Source organism: Ailuropoda melanoleuca, chromosome 15 (assembly GCF_002007445.2).
Source record: "Ailuropoda melanoleuca isolate Jingjing chromosome 15, ASM200744v2, whole genome shotgun sequence".
In the NCBI taxonomy this organism is placed as follows: Eukaryota; Metazoa; Chordata; class Mammalia; order Carnivora; family Ursidae; genus Ailuropoda; species Ailuropoda melanoleuca.
The window spans coordinates 33,727,891-33,746,227 of NC_048232.1; the positions used below are offsets into that span (position 1 = coordinate 33,727,891).

Consider the following 18,337-nt stretch of genomic DNA (forward strand, 5'->3'; position numbering starts at 1 on the left):
TGGGATATATGTGACATTCCCCATGCACTCCTGGCTGCTCCAAAGCTAAGGAAAGGAAAAACAAATAGTTAAACTTACAGAGATCACAATCCTGCAAGACAAGAGCCTCCCTCAGTTTACAAATGTCTTAGATATTTACAGGAACAAAGCATTTCTATCAATTGCCTAGCTTCCAGAAGGAAATGTAGATACAATTAAATGTCCTTCTAATGGGCAGCCCATTGACAGATACTTGAAGTGGGCAGAACGCAGGGTTACTCCAGGAAGCTCCCAACTATCTTCAAATTAATGCCTTGCTAGAGGGAAAAACCACCTTAACCTGACATTGGCAAGGCCTGTGGTATCCTGTGAGTCTTCTTTAACATATGAAAATCCTTTTGAAACCTCACTTTTCCTTACCTCCCCCAACCCCATAGTATATAATCAGCCACCCCTCAACTCCGGGGCAGCAGCTCTTTCTGCCCATGGGTTCTCTCCCCGTACTTTAATAAACCACCATTTTGCTTTAACAAACCACCACTTTGCACCAAATGCATCTCAAGAATTCTTTCTTGGTCGTGGGCTCCGGACTCCACCCCACTGAACCTCACCTCACCAATATCCCAAAACCCCATCAGTTGGATATACAAATCTGCAAATCAGGAAAGAAACATACAGTAGAAATTCTCCAATAACCCTGAAAATACAAAATGAACATTTACAGTATCTACAGATTATTTATTAAAACAACCTGCCACTTAACCTAGTGATTGCTATTTATCAAGTTGTATTCTAGGTTATCCTCTATTTAATTTTTACCAAGGTCTAAAGGGTTATTTTTGTTTTACAAATGGAAACACTAAGGGTCAGAAAAGGTGATTTGCCCAAAGTCACACAAGTGGCGCTGGGTTCAAATCTGATTATTGCTTAATTCTAAAATATATACTTTCGATATCTTGCTACACCATCTTTTTAAAGGTCCTAGTTGGTAAAAACGTGAGCAGCATGACCCGCGGAGAAAAAACTAAACGAACTGTACCAACCAGGTGCAATCTAGAGCAGAATTCACTAAAATGGCGGCTCCCCTAATGGGCGCTGGCTCCCTTACGTCATCACACTGCGCGGCGGCCTCTCGCGCACCACGTCGGAAAGGGGCAGGCGGCAGATGGCGAGGTCTCAGGCCGGGGGGGCGTGCCCTGTTCATCCCTGGCGCAAGATGGCGCTGCCTTTTGCACGTTCGCTCTGCCTGTGCCGCTGGGGAGCCAAACGATTGGGGGTTGCCGCAGCTGAAGCTCGCAGAAGTAAGATTATTTCCTTTTACTCTCTTTTACCTCCAGAATGGTTTCCATTATTCCCGGGAGCCCTCTTGGGTCATTTCCCCTCCCGATCTGCGTTGGTCTTGCGAGTCCAAACATGGGACATAATCTGGATTTTTGTTTTTGTTTTTGTTTTTTTATCTCGAGGCGTTCCTAGTCCGAAGGCCCGTATTAAAGTGCCCCACTCTTGCCCGCGTGACACTCTGACTCTTTCCCGTGTACTCGTGAACTCATGACTGCCTTTCGGATCGTAATATGTATGGATCACCAGATCTAGGGTTCTAACCCCAGTCATCATTCCAATCTCTTTGCTCTGCTCGCAGGCATCAGCTTCAAACTGGAAGAAAAAACCGCCCACAGCAGCCTGGCGCTCTTCAAAGGTGACACAGGTGTCAAATATGGCATAGTGGGATTGGAGCCCACCAAGTTGGCCCTAAATGTGGAGCGCTTCCGGGAGTGGGCAGTTGTGCTGGCAGACACAGTGGTCACCAGCGGCAGGCACTACTGGGAGGTGACAGTGAAACGCTCCCACCAGTTCCGGATAGGAGTGGCAGACGTGGACATATCCCGGGATAGTTGCATCGGTGTTGACGATCGTTCCTGGGTGTTCACCTATGCCCAGCGCAAGTGGTACACCATGTTGGCCAACGAAAAAGCCCCTATTGAGGGCATCGGGCAGCCAGAGAAGGTGGGGCTACTGTTGGAGTATGAGGCCCAGAAGCTGAGCCTGGTGGATGTGAGCAGGGTTGCTGTGGTCCACACGCTACAGACAGATTTCCGAGGTCCGGTGGTACCTGCCTTTGCACTTTGGGATGGAGAGCTGCTGACCCACTCAGGGCTTGAGGTGCCTGAAGGCCTTTAGTATGTCCCTCACTGGAGTCCCTAATCATGCCCTTGGCCATTCTCCTCTGAAAGTGTTGGAAACCTTTTAATTTTGCCACCAAGCAATCTCTAATTCTTGAAATGCAGTGTTGGGTCCTCTGTGCAATATCTTAATTATGTTCCTCTCCCATACCCTGTGAAAGCTGGGCATACAGCCACCCTTCCCCTGCCCCAATTCCTAAGCTATCATGAGTGTACTTTGCCTGACTGGCTTCCTTCAGTCCCTCTGCCTCCCTGTGCCCAGACCTTTCTCAGACTGCATTCAGTCCTGGGGTCTTAGCTTTTAACTTCGTTTGAATTTATTCATCAGTGTGATACCTCTGCCTCCCTTTACCCCCATGTAATTTTTTTCCCCCCTTGAAGCTCTATAGGATCTTTTCAGAGTAAATCCTTTCTACCTCTGGCTGGAGGAGTGGTGTAGTCAATGACTTGGCCCTTTCTTTCTATAGCACATAGAGTCTGGGCTCTGGCTCCCTCAGGAAGTGCTTTACTGTGTCTGAATGAAACAGAGCCATCCTTCCCCAGTACCTCAGTGCCAGACTCTCAGCCCCACACAGATGCAGCTATTACCACCCAGAGTCCATCTGCCTTAATCTGCACACCTCTGACATTTGGTCAATCTGTTATAATCACTGGGCCAGTTACAACCATGACCAGAAGAGACAAGATACTTTTGCCACAGTTGGAACTTCCAGAGGAAGGAGGGAGGCCTGAGGTCTTGCACAATCCATTTTTGGGCCTGCTCAGTCCCAAACCCTCATGTATTACTGCCCCCACCCCGCAACAGAATACAGTTAAACTACAGTAATATTTAGGGTTGAGGAAAATGTGGTGGGTTGAGTAGGTATGTGAAATAGGTATTTTCAGGCTCTGTTTGACCTTGTGGTTCCCTCTTATTCTACCTTTATGATGGTGATGCAGCTGGATACCCCTAAGGGAGAGGGAGAAAGACTGGGTTTAACAAAAATAATAATTTGTGTAATTAAAGTTTATTTGAGCACAAAATACTTTCTCTGTCTATAAAATTAGCAGTAGCAGCAGTACTTCCCAGCCAAGGAGGGCAGACCTGTCCAGACTATTAAAGCCTGGTACATGACTGTCCCATGGTGGCTAGGGCCCCTTTATCAGAGTATCTTTGTCTCTCTCATAATGGTTTCTTTAGGGAGAGGGAGAGGGGACCTGGGTGAAGATCTGGGATGATTCTGAGTGGGCCAAACCATTAGGCTGTACCTCGAGGAAGCTCATCGTCTCCATGGATTGCTCTGCTGCATGTGTCTACCAAGGCACTTCTCTATACTCTGTCTGCCAAGGGAATGGGGTATTTTCACTCTCACAGAAAGCAGTGGCCTAAGTCTTGGTCCCCGCTGAAGCAGCGTGGCTCTCCGTAGCGTGTTTAGTGGTTATGGATTGAGCGTGTGGCCAGCTCGTGCTTTTCCTTGGGCAGGGACTACGCGCATGTCCTATGTTCACACCATGCTCTCTAAGTTCTCTTTGGACAGAGCCTCAGCCGCTGCCTCGGCCTGAGTCTCAGATGGTGTGTAGGAGTCCTGGTAATCCTGAAGCAGTTTCACCACCTCTAGGTGGTTGAACTGCACAGCATCATCCAGGGGAATGTTGCCCCACCTAAAAGGAATGAAGACCATGATCAGGCAAAGAAGACATTGACAGTGCTATGGTTGTATACGTGACTGTGGTGGTTGGAGGGCAGCGGTAGAGAAGCTGCTGCCCAACACCCCCACACCCCCCGCCTTTTTAGCTTAATCTTACTTACCTGTCTTTTTTTTTTTTTTTTAAGATTTCGTTTATTCATTTGACAGACAGCCAGTGAGAGAGGGAACACAAGCAGGGGGAGTGGGAGAGGAAGAAGCAGGCTCCTAGCGGAGGAGCCTGATGTGGGGCTCGATCCCAGAACACCGGGATCACGCCCTGAGCCGAAGGCAGACGATTAACGACTGAGCCACCCAGGCGCCCCTTACTTACCTGTCTTTGACGAAAGGATTCACTTTGCAAGCTTCAATCAGGAATTTAACAACTTCGATGTGTCCTAGGAATATGAGCAGAAGGAAAATGAGATGGTACAGATCCTCAGCCTTTTGGTGTCAACATTAGTACAGACCTTGGCAGCTGGAGCCTGAACCAAGAAGGGAGTGGGAAAGGCCTCTTCCCATTTTGCTCCCTGTGTCACCCAATAATAGTTGGCCTGCAAAATGCAGGGCATCTGGACAAAACTAGCTGCTGCCCCTGTAACCTTAAGGGCATATACAACAGGGAGTACTCTTGGTAGAAAAGAAAGGGTCTTGGGGGTGCCTAGCTGGCTCAGTTGGTAGAGCACGTGACTCTTGATCTCAGGGTTGTGAGTTTGAGCCCCACGTTGGGAGTAGAGTTTACTTTAAAAAAAAAAGAAAAAGAATAAAATATTTAAAAAAAAGAAAAAGAAGGGGTCTTAAGATCTGCTTCCCCTTTTATTTAACCTCAAATACCTTCAGCTGCAGCAACATGCAGGGCTGTGCGGGAGTCATAGTCTTTCTGTTCCATGTCCATGGCTGACAACGCAAACCTGAGGGTAGTGGAAAGCAGCTGGAGTTACCCAGATCAGCCTAGAATCACTAGTGTCTTTTCTGAAGTGGGGTTCCAGACTGGTTGGGTTCCAGAAAAAGTAAAACAGAGCTTGCTAAGATCTGCAGACCCTGCATAATCATGTCCCATACCCAGATGAGACTGTTACTTCCAAATCAGACGGCTGTGATGCTTCCAGAAACATCACTGCCTACCTATGGTAGGTGTCCAGTACATGTTTGTTGACGTTGGTGATCTACCTGAGGCAGGGTCCTTCCTTACCTGCTAGGACTCTGCTCTTAACACCCAGAGTAATCATAACATGGCTGCCATTATTTAAATTCTTATCACATGGCAGTCACTGTACTTAAAATAATCTCATTTAAATGCAGTCTGTATCCATTGTATCTGGCTCTAAAGCTGAAGCACTTAACTATTTTGCTGTGTTGACTCCTAATGAGATCTCTGACCAGGAGGATTTTACTGTGTTTATTTGGTACCTTCGAAGGGCTGAGACATCTCCACTATAGGCAGCGAATAACAGGTTCACCACAGTCTTGTTCTGGAAAACAAATACCCACCTGAGATTAACTGTAACTTTGAGCTCGTGCCCAGCTCTGCCCTGTGACGCTTCTCCAAAGATGCTTAGCCAAGGGTATCGCTAAAGTGTTAATGGAATGTTCTTTCCTGACATATTCTTACAAGCCGCCTGGGGTTTTCCTTACCCGAACTTCTCCCCCTTCTCGCCGTGGGTCTAACTTGCGAGCACAGTGCCTCAGGTTGTCATAGTTGTGGAAATTGAAGAGCGACACCAACTTCTGGAATTGTAAGCCAAAGAGATTGTTTACTTATTCCCTGCACTTAGTAGGAGCTCAAAATTGTTTCATTTACTCACTCAAAACCATTAAGAGCTTCATGCAGAGTAACTCACCTGGCAGAACCTGACGCCCCTATGACTGTTCCCTAGCTTGTCCAGTGGAGGTGACAGGCACATCATTCCCATGACATTGGGTACCACTAGGAGGATGGCTCCGGACACAGCTGACTTGGCCGGCAGGCCCACCTTGGGGATAAAGTTGAGACTGAGGATGACCTAGAGGTGCCCTCAAGTCTGCATTAATAAGTCAGTCTATCCCAAATGACTGCACAGGCAAAGTCACGTCAACTTCTTGGCTCGTTAATTAGCTTCTTTTCTTACTCCTCTCCTGTCCTGTCCCCCTTAAACTCATGGCTTCAGTAAGGAAATACTTGTTGAGCGTCTAAGTTGTGCCCAATGCTGCCCTAGAACTAGGACAGTCTCTTCTGACTTCATTCTGGTGGTAGGAGACAGACAACAGACAAAAGGAATCACAGCTTACGAGAAAACACAGGAGGAAAGAAGCACGGTGCTGTGACAGAGAATGCAGTGGGAGGGGGCCTACTGGATGGTCAGCAAAGCCTCTCTGAGGAAGTGACCTCTACGCCGAGGCCTAGAGGAGAGGCGCCAGGTCCACGAAGGGTGGTAGAAGCGGGGTTCAGAAGCTGCAACATCACGTATTGATGTGTCTGAGGGACTCGGTGTGTTTGACAAACTCCCCTAAGGACTCTCAGCCTAAGTGCCTGGCCGGAAGTGAGTGAAGGAGAGGCAGGAACCAGCTTCCAGCCTCCACCTTCAGAGACTCCGTGTCCTCACGTCTTGGCTCTGGACCGGTGGCAAACGGCTGGCAGGGCCAGAAGCACTCACATGGAAGGCAAACTGGCCTGAGAAGTCGTACATGCCGCAGGAGTGCATGAGGCTGAGGGTGTTGCGCACTGCTTCAGCACTCAGTACGCTCTCTCCTGTGATGGGGCAGATCCCGCCATTGGCCAGGGTGGCTGCCATGACACTGCCTGATTCACAGGTCACCTCCACGGAGCACAGCTATGGAGACAAGGCAGAGGTGAGGGTGTGGTGTGGGTCATGAACCCTGTGTTCTGGGGCGTAGAGCCATGTTCTTGGCATCCCGATCTTTCAAAAAGCTCCCCTGGTGTTTCTGAAGGACACCAGAACCACTGGAGAGGATCAAGGATGGCATTCTGTCCTGTTCCCTTGGCCCTGCCTGAGCTGGAGAGCAGCATTTGCTCACCTGGAAATAGAGATCAAGGGCAGCCATCATGTCCACCCCCTTAGGAAAGCACTGTAAGGAAGAAGAAGGGAGAGCATTTCTTTTCAGGCCATCAGCAGACCCTGTCACACTGCCAGGGTATCAACCGAAATCCCCAGCCCCATGTGCCCTTCCACCAGCTGCAGAATTCCCAGGGACTTTCTCTACCGGCCTCTCCCAGTTACCTTCTTTTCCTTTAGATAATAGCCGATGGCATAATTCCGATCCCCTGTTTCCTTCTCTGACTGGAATCTGAAGCAAACACCCAATTTAGTACTTGACGTTTGAGGGGTGGGTTTAAGGAGAAGGGGAAAAAATACCTTCCCTGAGAGAGACACAACTAGATCACACATGTCAAACTAAATCAACCCCTGTATAAATTCTCATGGTAATCCTGGAGGAAACTTCTGACCCTGAGCAAGCACTGGGCATAGCTTCATTGTAAAATGTAAAAAGGAAACCCCCAAACCTCAGATTGTCTCGTCATCTAGTTTGGAAAAACTGATGAGGTTTTTGGCTCTGAGAGGCTTGGCAAGAAAGGGCTTAGGAATAAACCCTCACACTGCCTCTCTAAGTACTAAATAGAAATGGAACAAATTCTTTTACAAAGTAAACAAATGTCAATGAATGGACTCAGAGGAAGCTGGGTAGCCAAAATTCCCCCGGATTTCTTCCTCTTAAGATGGTATCATCCCCCTTCTCTATTGCACGTGCATATATCCCACAATAGATTCAGCCAGTCCTGCAAACGGGGCCTTACGTGGCATTGCTGAAACCCATGTATTCGTTCCCAGCCATTTTGTTCAGATACTGTAACACCTAAAAGAGAAAAAGGAGCATGAAAGGCATCACGTGGGGGAGGACCCCTATTAAACACATCCTAGCCTGACTAACCCCTCTGAACTCCTAAGTCTTTATCCCAGCAGGGACTCCGGAGGTTTTCCCCTCTGAAGCCACAGATGCCCACACCTCTGGCAATAAGGCTTACTAGTATGGGCTGGTGCGCTATCAAAGTGGGGTTAGAGCCAAGCGCTGGGGCAGCTGGAGGGGACAACATGCTATGGAGAAAAGCAGCCAGGGGCTGAGTCGCAAGGGAACTTACAAAATCAAACTTTTCTGCTTTGTTACAGTCCATCTGCAGAGAGAGAGAGAAAGAGAGGGACGGAGGGGGAGAGAGAGAGAGAGAGATCAGCATTCCAAGTCTAGGATGATGACAGGGGAGTGTCAGGATGACCTAGTGGAGTTTAATGTCTTAACACTGGTTTTGCTACTGGGAATATTTTACATTTTACAATGACTTTTTTTTTTTTTAATGACTGAGATTTTTTGTGTGTCTGCAGATCTAGTGATCTCAAAAACCAGACCATTTAGATTTTATTATCAAGTAATGAGTACAGATAACTTCACCCCATCCATGAGTCTCACCCACCTGAGTCTCACTTCCAATTCCATTCTCAATCCCAGCCCTCATCCCTGACTCTCACTTCTATTCTCCTGATTGCAGTCCTGCCCCCAAGCCCCACTCCTATTCCTGATCCCCATCCTCATCCCTTATAGCCCCGGCTGGAGCCAGTCTATTGTATCCTTGTCTCCCATAGCCATCTCCAACTGGACTGACAGGAATGGGATGAGAGGTGTGTTGCATATAATACTGTTATATCGATTATATTGATAACTGAAATAAAGCTGAAGATTTTAGCTGAGAGTCAGGTGCAGTAAGGCCTGCTTAGATGGGAATAGGGAGAGGCAGGTGCCACTTACAGGCCTGTAGACAGAGCTATCCCAGGGCAAGGGGAGAGCCTAAGCCCGGTCTCCCACTCCACCCCCACCACACCTCATTGCTTCCTACACATGTCAACTATAGTGTCAACACCTTAGGGACTCTGACACCTGAGTCCCTGGGGGAAGGGTTCCTAACACCACCTTCCTCAGGAGGGATTGTGATTGGCTATGGAGTGTTGCTGCCCACACTGTTCTCGGGTTCTTGCTCAAGCCCTGGGAGACCTACAGCTGACAGGCCAGCCTGATACCCTTGCTCAAGGCCAACTCACAGTTTCAGGTGACGTGAATAGCTGCCCTGGCCTGGCCATTCACCCTTCTTTCTGTGTCCCTCACCCAGAAGTGGCCAATCAGTGCCCAACAGTGCTGTCCTCCCCCTGTGTCTGGCATGTGGCCCTTGGTCCTAGGCAGGGGTCAAGACCTGCTCCCTTCTCTAGGGGCCAGGAAGCTCTGGGCTCCAGACTCATGGGGGGGGGCAGAGATACAGTTCCTTTTACTAACATCTTCAACATGTGTGGGTCCTTGCTGTGCCCTTATTGCCTCCTGGGGACGCTCAAAGGAATCAAAGCCCCAGCAACCCCCCTGAAGAGCTGGGCAGATACGAGGAATACAGGAACAAGGGGGTTTAGAGAACAGTACCTTCCAGAAGGCTAGGATGGCACTGACCTTGATCAGGGAGCTCACGACAATGGCACCAGCATTGACCATGGGGTTATGGGGGATTCCTAGGAAACACAAACCACCCAGTCTTATTAGCTACCGCACAAAGCCTCCTTTATAGCCCGCCCACTCTGCAGGCTAGACAAGAAAGACTTCTTTGCCAGGGAAGATGAAACAACAGAGCTAATCAGGAAGGTCAGGGAAACAAACAAACAGGGCTGCAGGGCTAGGTGGGAATAAGAAAGGGGACATCTATGAGTCTGGTCTGAACCCTGGTGGGGCTCACCTTCCTCATTGAGGGAGAGCTTGTTGTAGCGTAGGCCACTGGGCTCCTTGCCCACAAACTTGTGCACGTAGTCAGTGCCTAGGGTGCTTATGGAGATGGCATAGGTGAGGGGCTTCACACAGGACTGCAGGCAGAAGGGAATCTTTGTGTGGCCCACGGAGTGCCTGGAGGCAGACAGGTGCCACGAAAGGGGTCAGCCTGTGTTCGGCACCTGTGCCCTGCCTCCCCTTCCTCTCACCCAGCATCTCACCGCTGACCATCCACAGTGCACAGGGAGACACCCCATAGGTCTGGATTGGACTTGGCCAGCTGAGGGATATAGGCCGCCACCTGGGCATAAGTGGGGAGAGAAAACAGACAGAATGGAGATATGGATGTAGAGAGGGGGAACAGAGCTGAGGTTCAGGGTCAGGAGAATCTTTCAGATAAAAGTGAAAATTCTGTCTTCTGCAGGGCAACAGGGTTCCCTCCTGCCTGTTGTTCCCAGGGACACCCAAGCCTTAAGTCCAAGAAGGCCTTATCTTTCTGTAGCCCTACTCCTATACAGATGGCAGTAAAGCCTATGGAAGGTAAAAAGAGGAGAATTCTGGGGTCAGCTTCCCTTTTTGGGTCTTAGGCTTAATTACCCCAGAGGTCTCTTTCGAAGTTCTATTGAAACCTTTATGCCAATTGCCCCTTCGAAACTCTGGACTCCCTCAGCTGCTCTAGAAATCCCATGTATAGAAGCACATAAAGCCCTTGTCCCCAGGTTTAGAGGTTCTGCTTCTCATCTCTCAATCATGGATTCCCAGCCCCAGGACATGTCCAAGAAGCAAGGTATATCTGGCCCAGAGCCCTTGCCCCTCCCTTAGTCCCCTGGCCCTCACTTTGCCTCCAGTGAGCTCTTTGGCATCCTCAAAGATGCGATCCACATGGCTCGTGAACTCCTCAAAATCAGGAATGACAAACTTCTTTCGGAATGCCTGAGTCAGGAGCACAATGTTGCTGCTCACACACCTGGATCCCAGACACGATCGGGTTAGGGGCTGAAGAGATGCAACTGTGACTCGCTCTGGAGCCATGGAAGTCGGGAATAGGGAAAGTGTGAGTGGTCATTGGGTTTGGGACCAACAGCTGTATGACCTTTAGCATGTCACTTTATCTTTCTGGGTCTCAAGTTTCTTTTGCCCCTAAAATGAGGGGTTGTAATGATGTGGAAAGATAGCCCAAGACACAGTGTTTTGGGATATGAGAAAAAAATAAATACCCAAATAATATGTATAGTGGGTCACCTTAATATTTTAAAAATCCTAAATCATATAAGTATATTTACATATATTCCTATATGTACATAAATGCATAGGACCTTATCTAGAAGAGACCCACTAATCGGTCAACAATGTTTACTTCTGGGAAAGGGGACGTGGACTGGGGAGACAGGAAAAGGAGAAGATGTATTTCTATATTGTTCGCACTTTTAGAATGAGTATATGAACATTCATATGTTACTTGCGTAATAAATAAGTGATGCAGTGAGGAGCTGGACTATCCAATCCCCAAGAGCCCTCCCTGCTGGTATAGTCTATGTCCACAGAACAGTTTGAAGAATGGTGCCCTTGATTCTGGGGCCCTCACTTTTGGAAGAGATCTCGGTCCAAGAGGCCACCACTGCTGGACTCTCGAACCATGCGGCGCATCTGGCTCATGCAGTCCCGGAGCCGGGGATCTGATGTCTGCAGGCCAGTGGCCTTCAGTGCCTTTAGGGGAAAGAAGAAGCCTGGTAAGGTCAACTACAAGGACAGTAATGCAATGCTAATATTCTTTCCCAATGGATAACAATGAGCTCAACCGCGACTACTCCAACAGGTGGAACAGATGGGTTTGCAGACTAAGAAAGGAGGGCATGGTGCAGCTTTGAAGGCTAACAAGGGTTTCCTGCCCTTTTTCATCAAGGCAGCTGGTTTCTGAACCGCTTGGGTCAAAGTCTCAAACCAAGAATACGGGTAGAGTCAGAGGGTTTAATCTTCCCAGCCTGGAGCAGAGACGGGATTGCCGTTTGAGCCGAGACACCTACTGCCATCTGCCATTTTTCACCCTCCTGAAGCAACCCATTAGCTGCCCTACACTTGTCCTGTCCTCCTTTTCCCGCTTTGCAGAGATTCTGAGGGCTCAGCATTCTGAGCAGATAGAGAGGCACTTACAGTAGTGAACTTGTGGATAGGGATTCTTTCCTGTCCTTCGGCAATAGTGTAGAAGAGCAGATCACCCAGGCGGGACAGCATGCCACTCTCTGATGAGTCACTGTTTGGGGGCACAGACAGGGGGGAGGATAGAGACATGAGAACTGCTCCCTACTTCTCCTCCTAGAACAGGGCCTTATAAATAGGTAGGTGTCCCTGGGGTGCCTGAGTGGCTCAGTCCATTACGCATCTGCCTCTGGCTCAGGTCATGATCCCAGGGTCCTGGGATTGGCCCACGTCCGGCTCCCTGGTCAGTGGGGAGCCTGTTTGTCTGCTTCTCTCTCTGCCCCCCCCACTTGTGCACTCTCTCTCTCACTTACTCTCTCTGCCTGAAATAAATAAAATCTTTAAAATAAATAAATAAATAGGTAGGTAGGTAGGTGTCCTCACTCTACCTCACTCAAGCCTCCTGCCTGAATCATCTGATCTCTCCCTATAATTCCAACTTTCACATCTTTCCTGGGAAGTCTTAAATCTTAACTCTCTAGCTTTCTTTTGTTCCTAACCTTCAGACTTTATTTCTAGCTGCCTTCTAGACACTTCCATCACTAGATGTCCCATAGGAACCACCAACTCAGAATGTCCAAACCTGACATTATCTCACCTCCCTCCCTCTGCTCCTCTTCCCGTGCTCCCCATGTGGGTTAATAGCAGTATCACTCACCCAGGTGCCAAGCTGGAAACGTGGAATCATTTGGAAAATTCCCATACCTTACATCCATGTTCAGTTGGTACCCCACATTATGGTAACCACCATACTGTCTTTCAAATCCACCCTCTTTTCTTGTCCTGTGCCAGCATGCCAGAATTTGCCCCTTAAAAGCTGTATGACCTTAATAGGGATAGTAAGTCAGGTTACTTAACGTTGCTGAACCTGCTTCCTCATCTGTAAGATAAGGGTAGTAATGTCTACTTCACATGGGTGAAATAGGCTTAATTAACATAACATTTTGTGAAAAAGTCTTTCACAAAGTAAATGCTCAGCAAACTATGCTTCTGCGTCATCAGTCCGTATTGTCTGTTTCCTAACTGCTACTACACTCCCTTGACTTCCAGCCCATCTTCCACAATGTGCCAGTTCTTTCGAAAACTCAAATATCATTTCTGTACTCAAAAACCTTTGATAGTTCCCCAGTGTCTACAAAATAAATTCTTATTTCTTGGTATGGCATTCACAGCTCTTTAAAACCCGCCAACAGGGGCACCTGGGTGGCTCAGTTGGTTGAGTTGGACTCTTGGTTTTGGCTCAGGTCATGATCTCATGAGTCAAGTCCTGAGTTGGGCTCTGCGCTTAGCAGGGAATCTTCTTGAAGAGTCTTTCCCTCTGCCCCTCGTCTGACATGCACATGCTCTCTCTCAAATAAATAACTCTTAAAAAACAAAAAACAAAAAACCCCACAACCCTGCCAACATTCCTTTTCTATTCTCCACCATACCCTGACACTCCAGTTATGCCAGGTAACAAGTAAGTGTCCAAATGGGCCGGGCATTTCAGGCTTCCTGGCCTTTGCTTATGCTTCTACTTCTGCATAGAATGACCTTTTTCTCCTTCACTTGGGACAGTCCTGCTCATCCTTCAAGGTCCAGATCAAATGTCCTAATTCTGTAAAGGCTTCTTCAAACTTCCCAATATTGTTTTATGCTGCTGGTATGACACAACCCACCATCTCCCTTGCTCCACTGTTAGGTCTTTGTGGGGTTTTTTGCTTTTTTTTAGAGTCTACATTCATTATTTTTCAAAATTAGAAGTACACTGCAAAATCTAAATAGGTATGATATTTTGGATTATAGATTAAATTCAGAATAAAAAGATGTAAAAAAAACTTTTTTTAAAGATTTTATTTTTAGGGGTTCCTGGGTGGCTCAGTCATTAAGTATCTGCCTTTGGCTAAGGGCGCGATCCCAGGGTTCTGGGATTCGAGCCCCACATCGGGCTCCCTGCTCTGCTGGGAGCCTGCTTCTTCCTCTCCCACTCCCCCTGCTTGTGTTCCCTCTCTTGCTGGCTGTCTCTCTCTATCAAATAAATTTTTTAAAAAAGATTTTATTTTTAAGTAATCTCTACACCCAAAAGGGGGATCAAACTCATGATACAGAGATCAAGAGCTGCACGTTCCAGCCAGGCTCCCCAAGATGTAAGAATTTTTCTTTTCTTTCTTTCTTTCTTTCTTTCTTTCTTTCTTTCTTTCTTTCTTTCTTTCTTTCTTTCTTTTTCTTTCTTTCTCTTTTCTTTCTTTCTTTCTTTCTTTCTTTCTTTCTCTTTTTCTTTCCTTCTTTCTTATACAAAGATTTCTAATTCCAATTCTTCTGATTTGAAATTAGAAAACTAACAGTTTTTTTTAAGGCTGTATCTCCCACTTCCCCACCCATTTTGGCCCATTCTCCCACCCTCTCCTTCTTTATATATCTGTATATATCTATATCTGTATACCTCCTCTATATATCTTTGTCTTTTTAACATTGAGCAAAGTCCCTAGCACGCAGTGGGTCTTCAATAAAGAATTGCCAAGTTACATTTTTTTAGGAAGGTCCCTGTTTCCCAAAGTTATCTCTTTTGCTAGCCTATAGCACTTAAAATTCCAGGCATTGAAGACTTGGTTCTACTATTAATATGTTAACAGATTTAGAGGAAATATTTTTTCAGATCATTCCAAATTTGACAGCGATTTGAGATTTAGACCCTCTAAAACTCTTTGACTCAACAATTTGACTTCCAGGTATTTATGCTCTAAGGGTACTTACACACCTGCAAAGTAACATATTCACATTTACTGCATCGTTAGTAATAGTAAGACTGGAAACAACCTAAATGTGCCTCAACACGGAACTGGTTAGGTAAATTATGGTGTATTCATGTAATGAAATATTGTGCAGTACAAAAAAATGAAATGAGAGAGTTCTTTAAGTACTGATGTAGAATGATCTCTAAGATGTCATATTAAACAAATAAGCAAGCTGTAGAACAATGTTCATAGTATGGTACTATTTATGTTAAAAGGAAAAAATATATTTGCCTCTTCAGGCACAAAATATTTCTGGAAGGATATATCAGAAACCTATAAAAAGGGGCGCCTGGGTGGCACAGTGGCTAGGCGTCTGCCTTCGGCTCAAGGTGTAATCCTGGCGTTATGGGATTGAGCCCCACATCAGGCTCCTCCCCTGGGAGCCTGCTTCTTCCTCTCCCACTCCCCCTGCTTGTGTTCCCTCTCTCGCTGGCTGTCTCTATCTCTGTCAAATAAATTTTAAAAATCTTAAAAAAAAAAGAAACCTATAAAAAGAAAAAAAGAAAGAAAGAAGCCTGTAAGCCTGATTTACCTTCCTCTAGGGTGATGAAGCAGGTGCTGGGCAAAAGGAGTGGGAGGGACACTGCCCACTACATATCTTTTTGCATATTTTGAATTTTGAACTATATGAATATGTATAAATTATTCATTGAATATGTATATGTGAATATGGACATACTATCCATTGAAACAATGCATTAAAAAAAAAAGTTTCTCAAGAAGCTGGCATAGACCAGGCACATATGTATTTAGGGCCAGGAGGAATACCAGGAGAGGGGAGTTTCTTTTTCTGAGGAAATCCAACTGTCACAATGAGGCTAGTGCCTATAGGGAAGACAGGATCCATGTGGTGATAGAAGGATGGAAAAAGAAGGAATAACTCAAGAATGCAATTATGTAGGAACACTTTAAGGCAGGCCTCTGTGCCTGGAAGCTGATGCAAGACAGGAAATAATGCCATACCACCGAGGTATCACAAGCCTTAAGAAAACTGCATACCCTTTGGCCCAGATATGGATTGATCTACAATATAATGTTGAGGGGGGGAAAAGCAAGGTGCAGAGCAATGTGTACAACATGATACCATATTCATAAAAAAAGAACAGAAGATAATATGAACATGTATTGGCTGATACATGCATAAAATATCTCTAGAAGGTTATACAAGATATCAATGACAGATGTCTCTGTGAAGCAAAATTTCCTAGGAATTTACTCTAAGAAATAATTGAACAGGTGCACAAGAATATGCAGTAACCAGACTGAAGATTGGTTAAATAAATTATGATACCTCATACATGTAACCTTAAAATGGCTAAATAGGAGCCATTAAAATGACAATATCACACACACACATTCAATATTAAAAGCTGTTGGTAAAAGAAAAAGATGGGTTACCAAAGATTATGAATACTATGATCCTATTTATGTTAAATTTTATACATACATATATAGGGTATATATGGATAGATATCACAATATTATCGGTTACCTCTAATATTGGGATCTTTATTTTCTTCTTGTACTCTATCTTGTTTTTCTTTTATAATCAGAAATAAGAAAGCTAAATACTAAAAAACAAACGAGAACCTGAATAATGGGTCATTTTCTCTTTTCTGCCTTCCTTTCCCCCCCTCTCAAACACAAGAACTCCTCCCCATCCTGGTATCACACTTCCAGAGCCTATCCCCTGCCAGTGCTTTCAACTCCTTCTGCCCAAGGGAACACCAGATCAACACCAGATCAATACCAAGAATTCCCCGGGAGCACAGACAGTCAGAGAGGCAGGAGGATCAAGGTTCCCCAAAACACTTCCATCACCTGACTCCACTGGATTAGGAAGTGTGTGCGGAAGGAATCAGGGATACCACTTGCTCACCACCCCACAGAAGGTTTGAAGGTGAGGGAGGTTAAGGCTTTGCTCTATCCCACCATTTCTCCCATGGTGATTATTTGGGAAAAGTTGGAGTAGAGAGTAGAATGGGAGAGAGAGAGGGCTTATTCTTTCTTTTTTTCTTTTTGAATATTTTATTCATTTATTTTACACACAGAGACAGCGAGAGAGGGAACACGCAGGGGGAGTGGGAGAGGGAGAAGCAGGCTCCCTCCTGAGCAGGGAACCCAGTGTGGGCCTCGATCCCAGGACCCTGAGATCACGACCTAAGCTGAAGACAGACTTTTAACCGACTGAGCCACCCAGGCGCCCCAGGGCTTATTCTTTAAAGTTTGAATGTTCCGTGTTTCCTTGAGAAGAGGCTGATGGACATGTATAGCCTAAAAATTAATAAGTAAATCATACCTTACTGGTCTGTTACCTGTCAGGACAGAGGCTCCAGTGATGGTGAGACAGTGAGTGCTGTGTCTGTTTGGCTACTTTAATTATGATGTGCATGTCTTTCTGAATGTCATCAGTACATGTCAATGACAGGGAGATGGTCCATTTTCTGCTCCTGCTATAATAGAGCAGGGGCTACTTGGCAGTGTCTGTGTTGGCTTCTGGAAAGGACAAAATTTCCTGCTCAGCTCCGTCTATTTCGGAGAAAGGAGGCTCAGCCACCAAGTGTTCCTGGGTGGTGGAGGAGAGAGGTGCAGCCTATTAGGGCAGAATAATAGCCCAAGGGAAGAGGACCCTTTATTATTATTTATTATTATTATTATTATTATTATTATTATTATTATTATTTTTAGAGAACCCTTTAAATCAGGGAGCCTGAGCAGCACAAGCAACGGCTCTGACTGGTTCTCGTATGGGAAATCCGCGTCTTCTGATTTTTTTCCCCATTACGACTTTCCTCATTCAACAACCAATTGGAAACTACCCTTATTCTACAGATTTGAGAGCCCTGACAATGCACACATCCAACACATAAGCAAACGACACATGCACATACCCGCGCACTAATAATACACGCGCATCACACATTACACGCCGAGGACATGCCGAAACACAGACACACCACACAGATGGACAGACCCAAGTACACCAGGACTCGAGACAGGAGGCTGTTCCCTACGCACTCATCCCCTAAAATACACCCGTGGACCTAGGTGGAGAGAGAGGGTGAGGATGCGCGGTGCGCACACGGCCCTGCACTCAGACACGTGCACCAAGCAACACTCCGCGCCCATCTGCGTTCCCAGTTAAGTACGCACCTTGGACAGGCACCATCCCGAGGACCGACCTGCCCAAACGCCCTCCCGGGCGGACGGCACATTACCGCCCGAATGCGGCGGACCCAAAGCCCCAAATCTAAAGGAAAAGGCATCGCAGGCTAGCGAGCGAGGAGAAGAGAGGGGAGATGAGATGCGCTCTCGGGGTAACGGGACTCGGGAGCTGGCGAGAACGACAGTGGGAGTGCGAGCGAGCCTGTCCCCTGCCCCTGTCCCGCAAGCCTTACTGATCCTGGTGCTGCGGCTGGTGGCTGTGCTGCGTCTCCCTGCCCAGCGCCGCAGCCTCACTGTGGTGGTGCCGGACGCCCCCGCCAAGGAGAGGGCTCCGGCTCAGGTGACCCCAGCCTCCCAGCCAGCAGTGACTGCCGGCCCTGCTCAGCGCATTCTGCAGAGCCCTCAGAGAGCGCATCCCCCCAGCGCGCCTCCCGCTCAGTCAGAGCGCCCGAGGAGTCTGAGCGTTGTTTGGAGGGAGGGGCGGAGGAATCGGGAACACCGCAAGGTGGGGGGAGCTCGGTGTTACAGTGCGGAGCCTAGGATGTGGAGGGGAGGGGCCTAGTGGGTGGGGTTTGGAGCAGGGGGAGGGGCC

General features: G+C 47.1%; 2 protein-coding genes across 4 annotated transcripts; one reads left to right on the plus strand and one right to left on the minus strand.

Annotated features, from left to right (window-relative positions):
- Positions 1 to 1,130: 1,130 nt before the first annotated feature.
- SPRYD4 (SPRY domain containing 4) lies at positions 1,131 to 3,182 on the plus strand. The gene is made up of 2 exons (XM_002915990.4): positions 1,131 to 1,280; positions 1,619 to 3,182. The coding sequence occupies exons 1-2, from the start codon at positions 1,145 to 1,147 to the stop codon at positions 2,155 to 2,157; spliced, it is 675 nt and encodes a 224-aa protein (XP_002916036.2). The 5' UTR covers positions 1,131 to 1,144; the 3' UTR covers positions 2,158 to 3,182.
- Positions 3,183 to 3,407: 225 nt separating this feature from the next.
- On the minus strand, positions 3,408 to 18,239 carry GLS2 (glutaminase 2). 3 transcript variants are annotated; one of them, XM_034643966.1, is made up of 19 exons: positions 17,979 to 18,102; positions 16,896 to 17,076; positions 11,762 to 11,861; positions 11,196 to 11,317; positions 10,448 to 10,577; positions 9,832 to 9,911; positions 9,582 to 9,745; positions 9,302 to 9,360; positions 7,959 to 7,991; positions 7,617 to 7,675; positions 7,042 to 7,108; positions 6,839 to 6,889; positions 6,457 to 6,633; positions 5,665 to 5,796; positions 5,459 to 5,551; positions 5,234 to 5,295; positions 4,658 to 4,734; positions 4,158 to 4,221; positions 3,408 to 3,800 (listed from the first exon to the last, which is right to left on the minus strand). In XM_034643966.1, exons 2-19 carry the CDS (start codon positions 16,970 to 16,972, stop codon positions 3,644 to 3,646), a joined length of 1,704 nt encoding a protein of 567 aa, XP_034499857.1. In that variant the 5' UTR covers positions 16,973 to 17,076; positions 17,979 to 18,102; the 3' UTR covers positions 3,408 to 3,643. The 3 variants fall into 3 exon arrangements, with proteins under 3 accessions (XP_034499857.1, XP_002916037.1, XP_019651730.1); XM_002915991.4 differs by lacking the exon at positions 16,896 to 17,076 and having other exon boundaries at positions 17,979 to 18,239; XM_019796171.2 differs by lacking the exons at positions 16,896 to 17,076; positions 17,979 to 18,102 and adding an exon at positions 17,734 to 17,959.
- Positions 18,240 to 18,337: the final 98 nt, after the last annotated feature.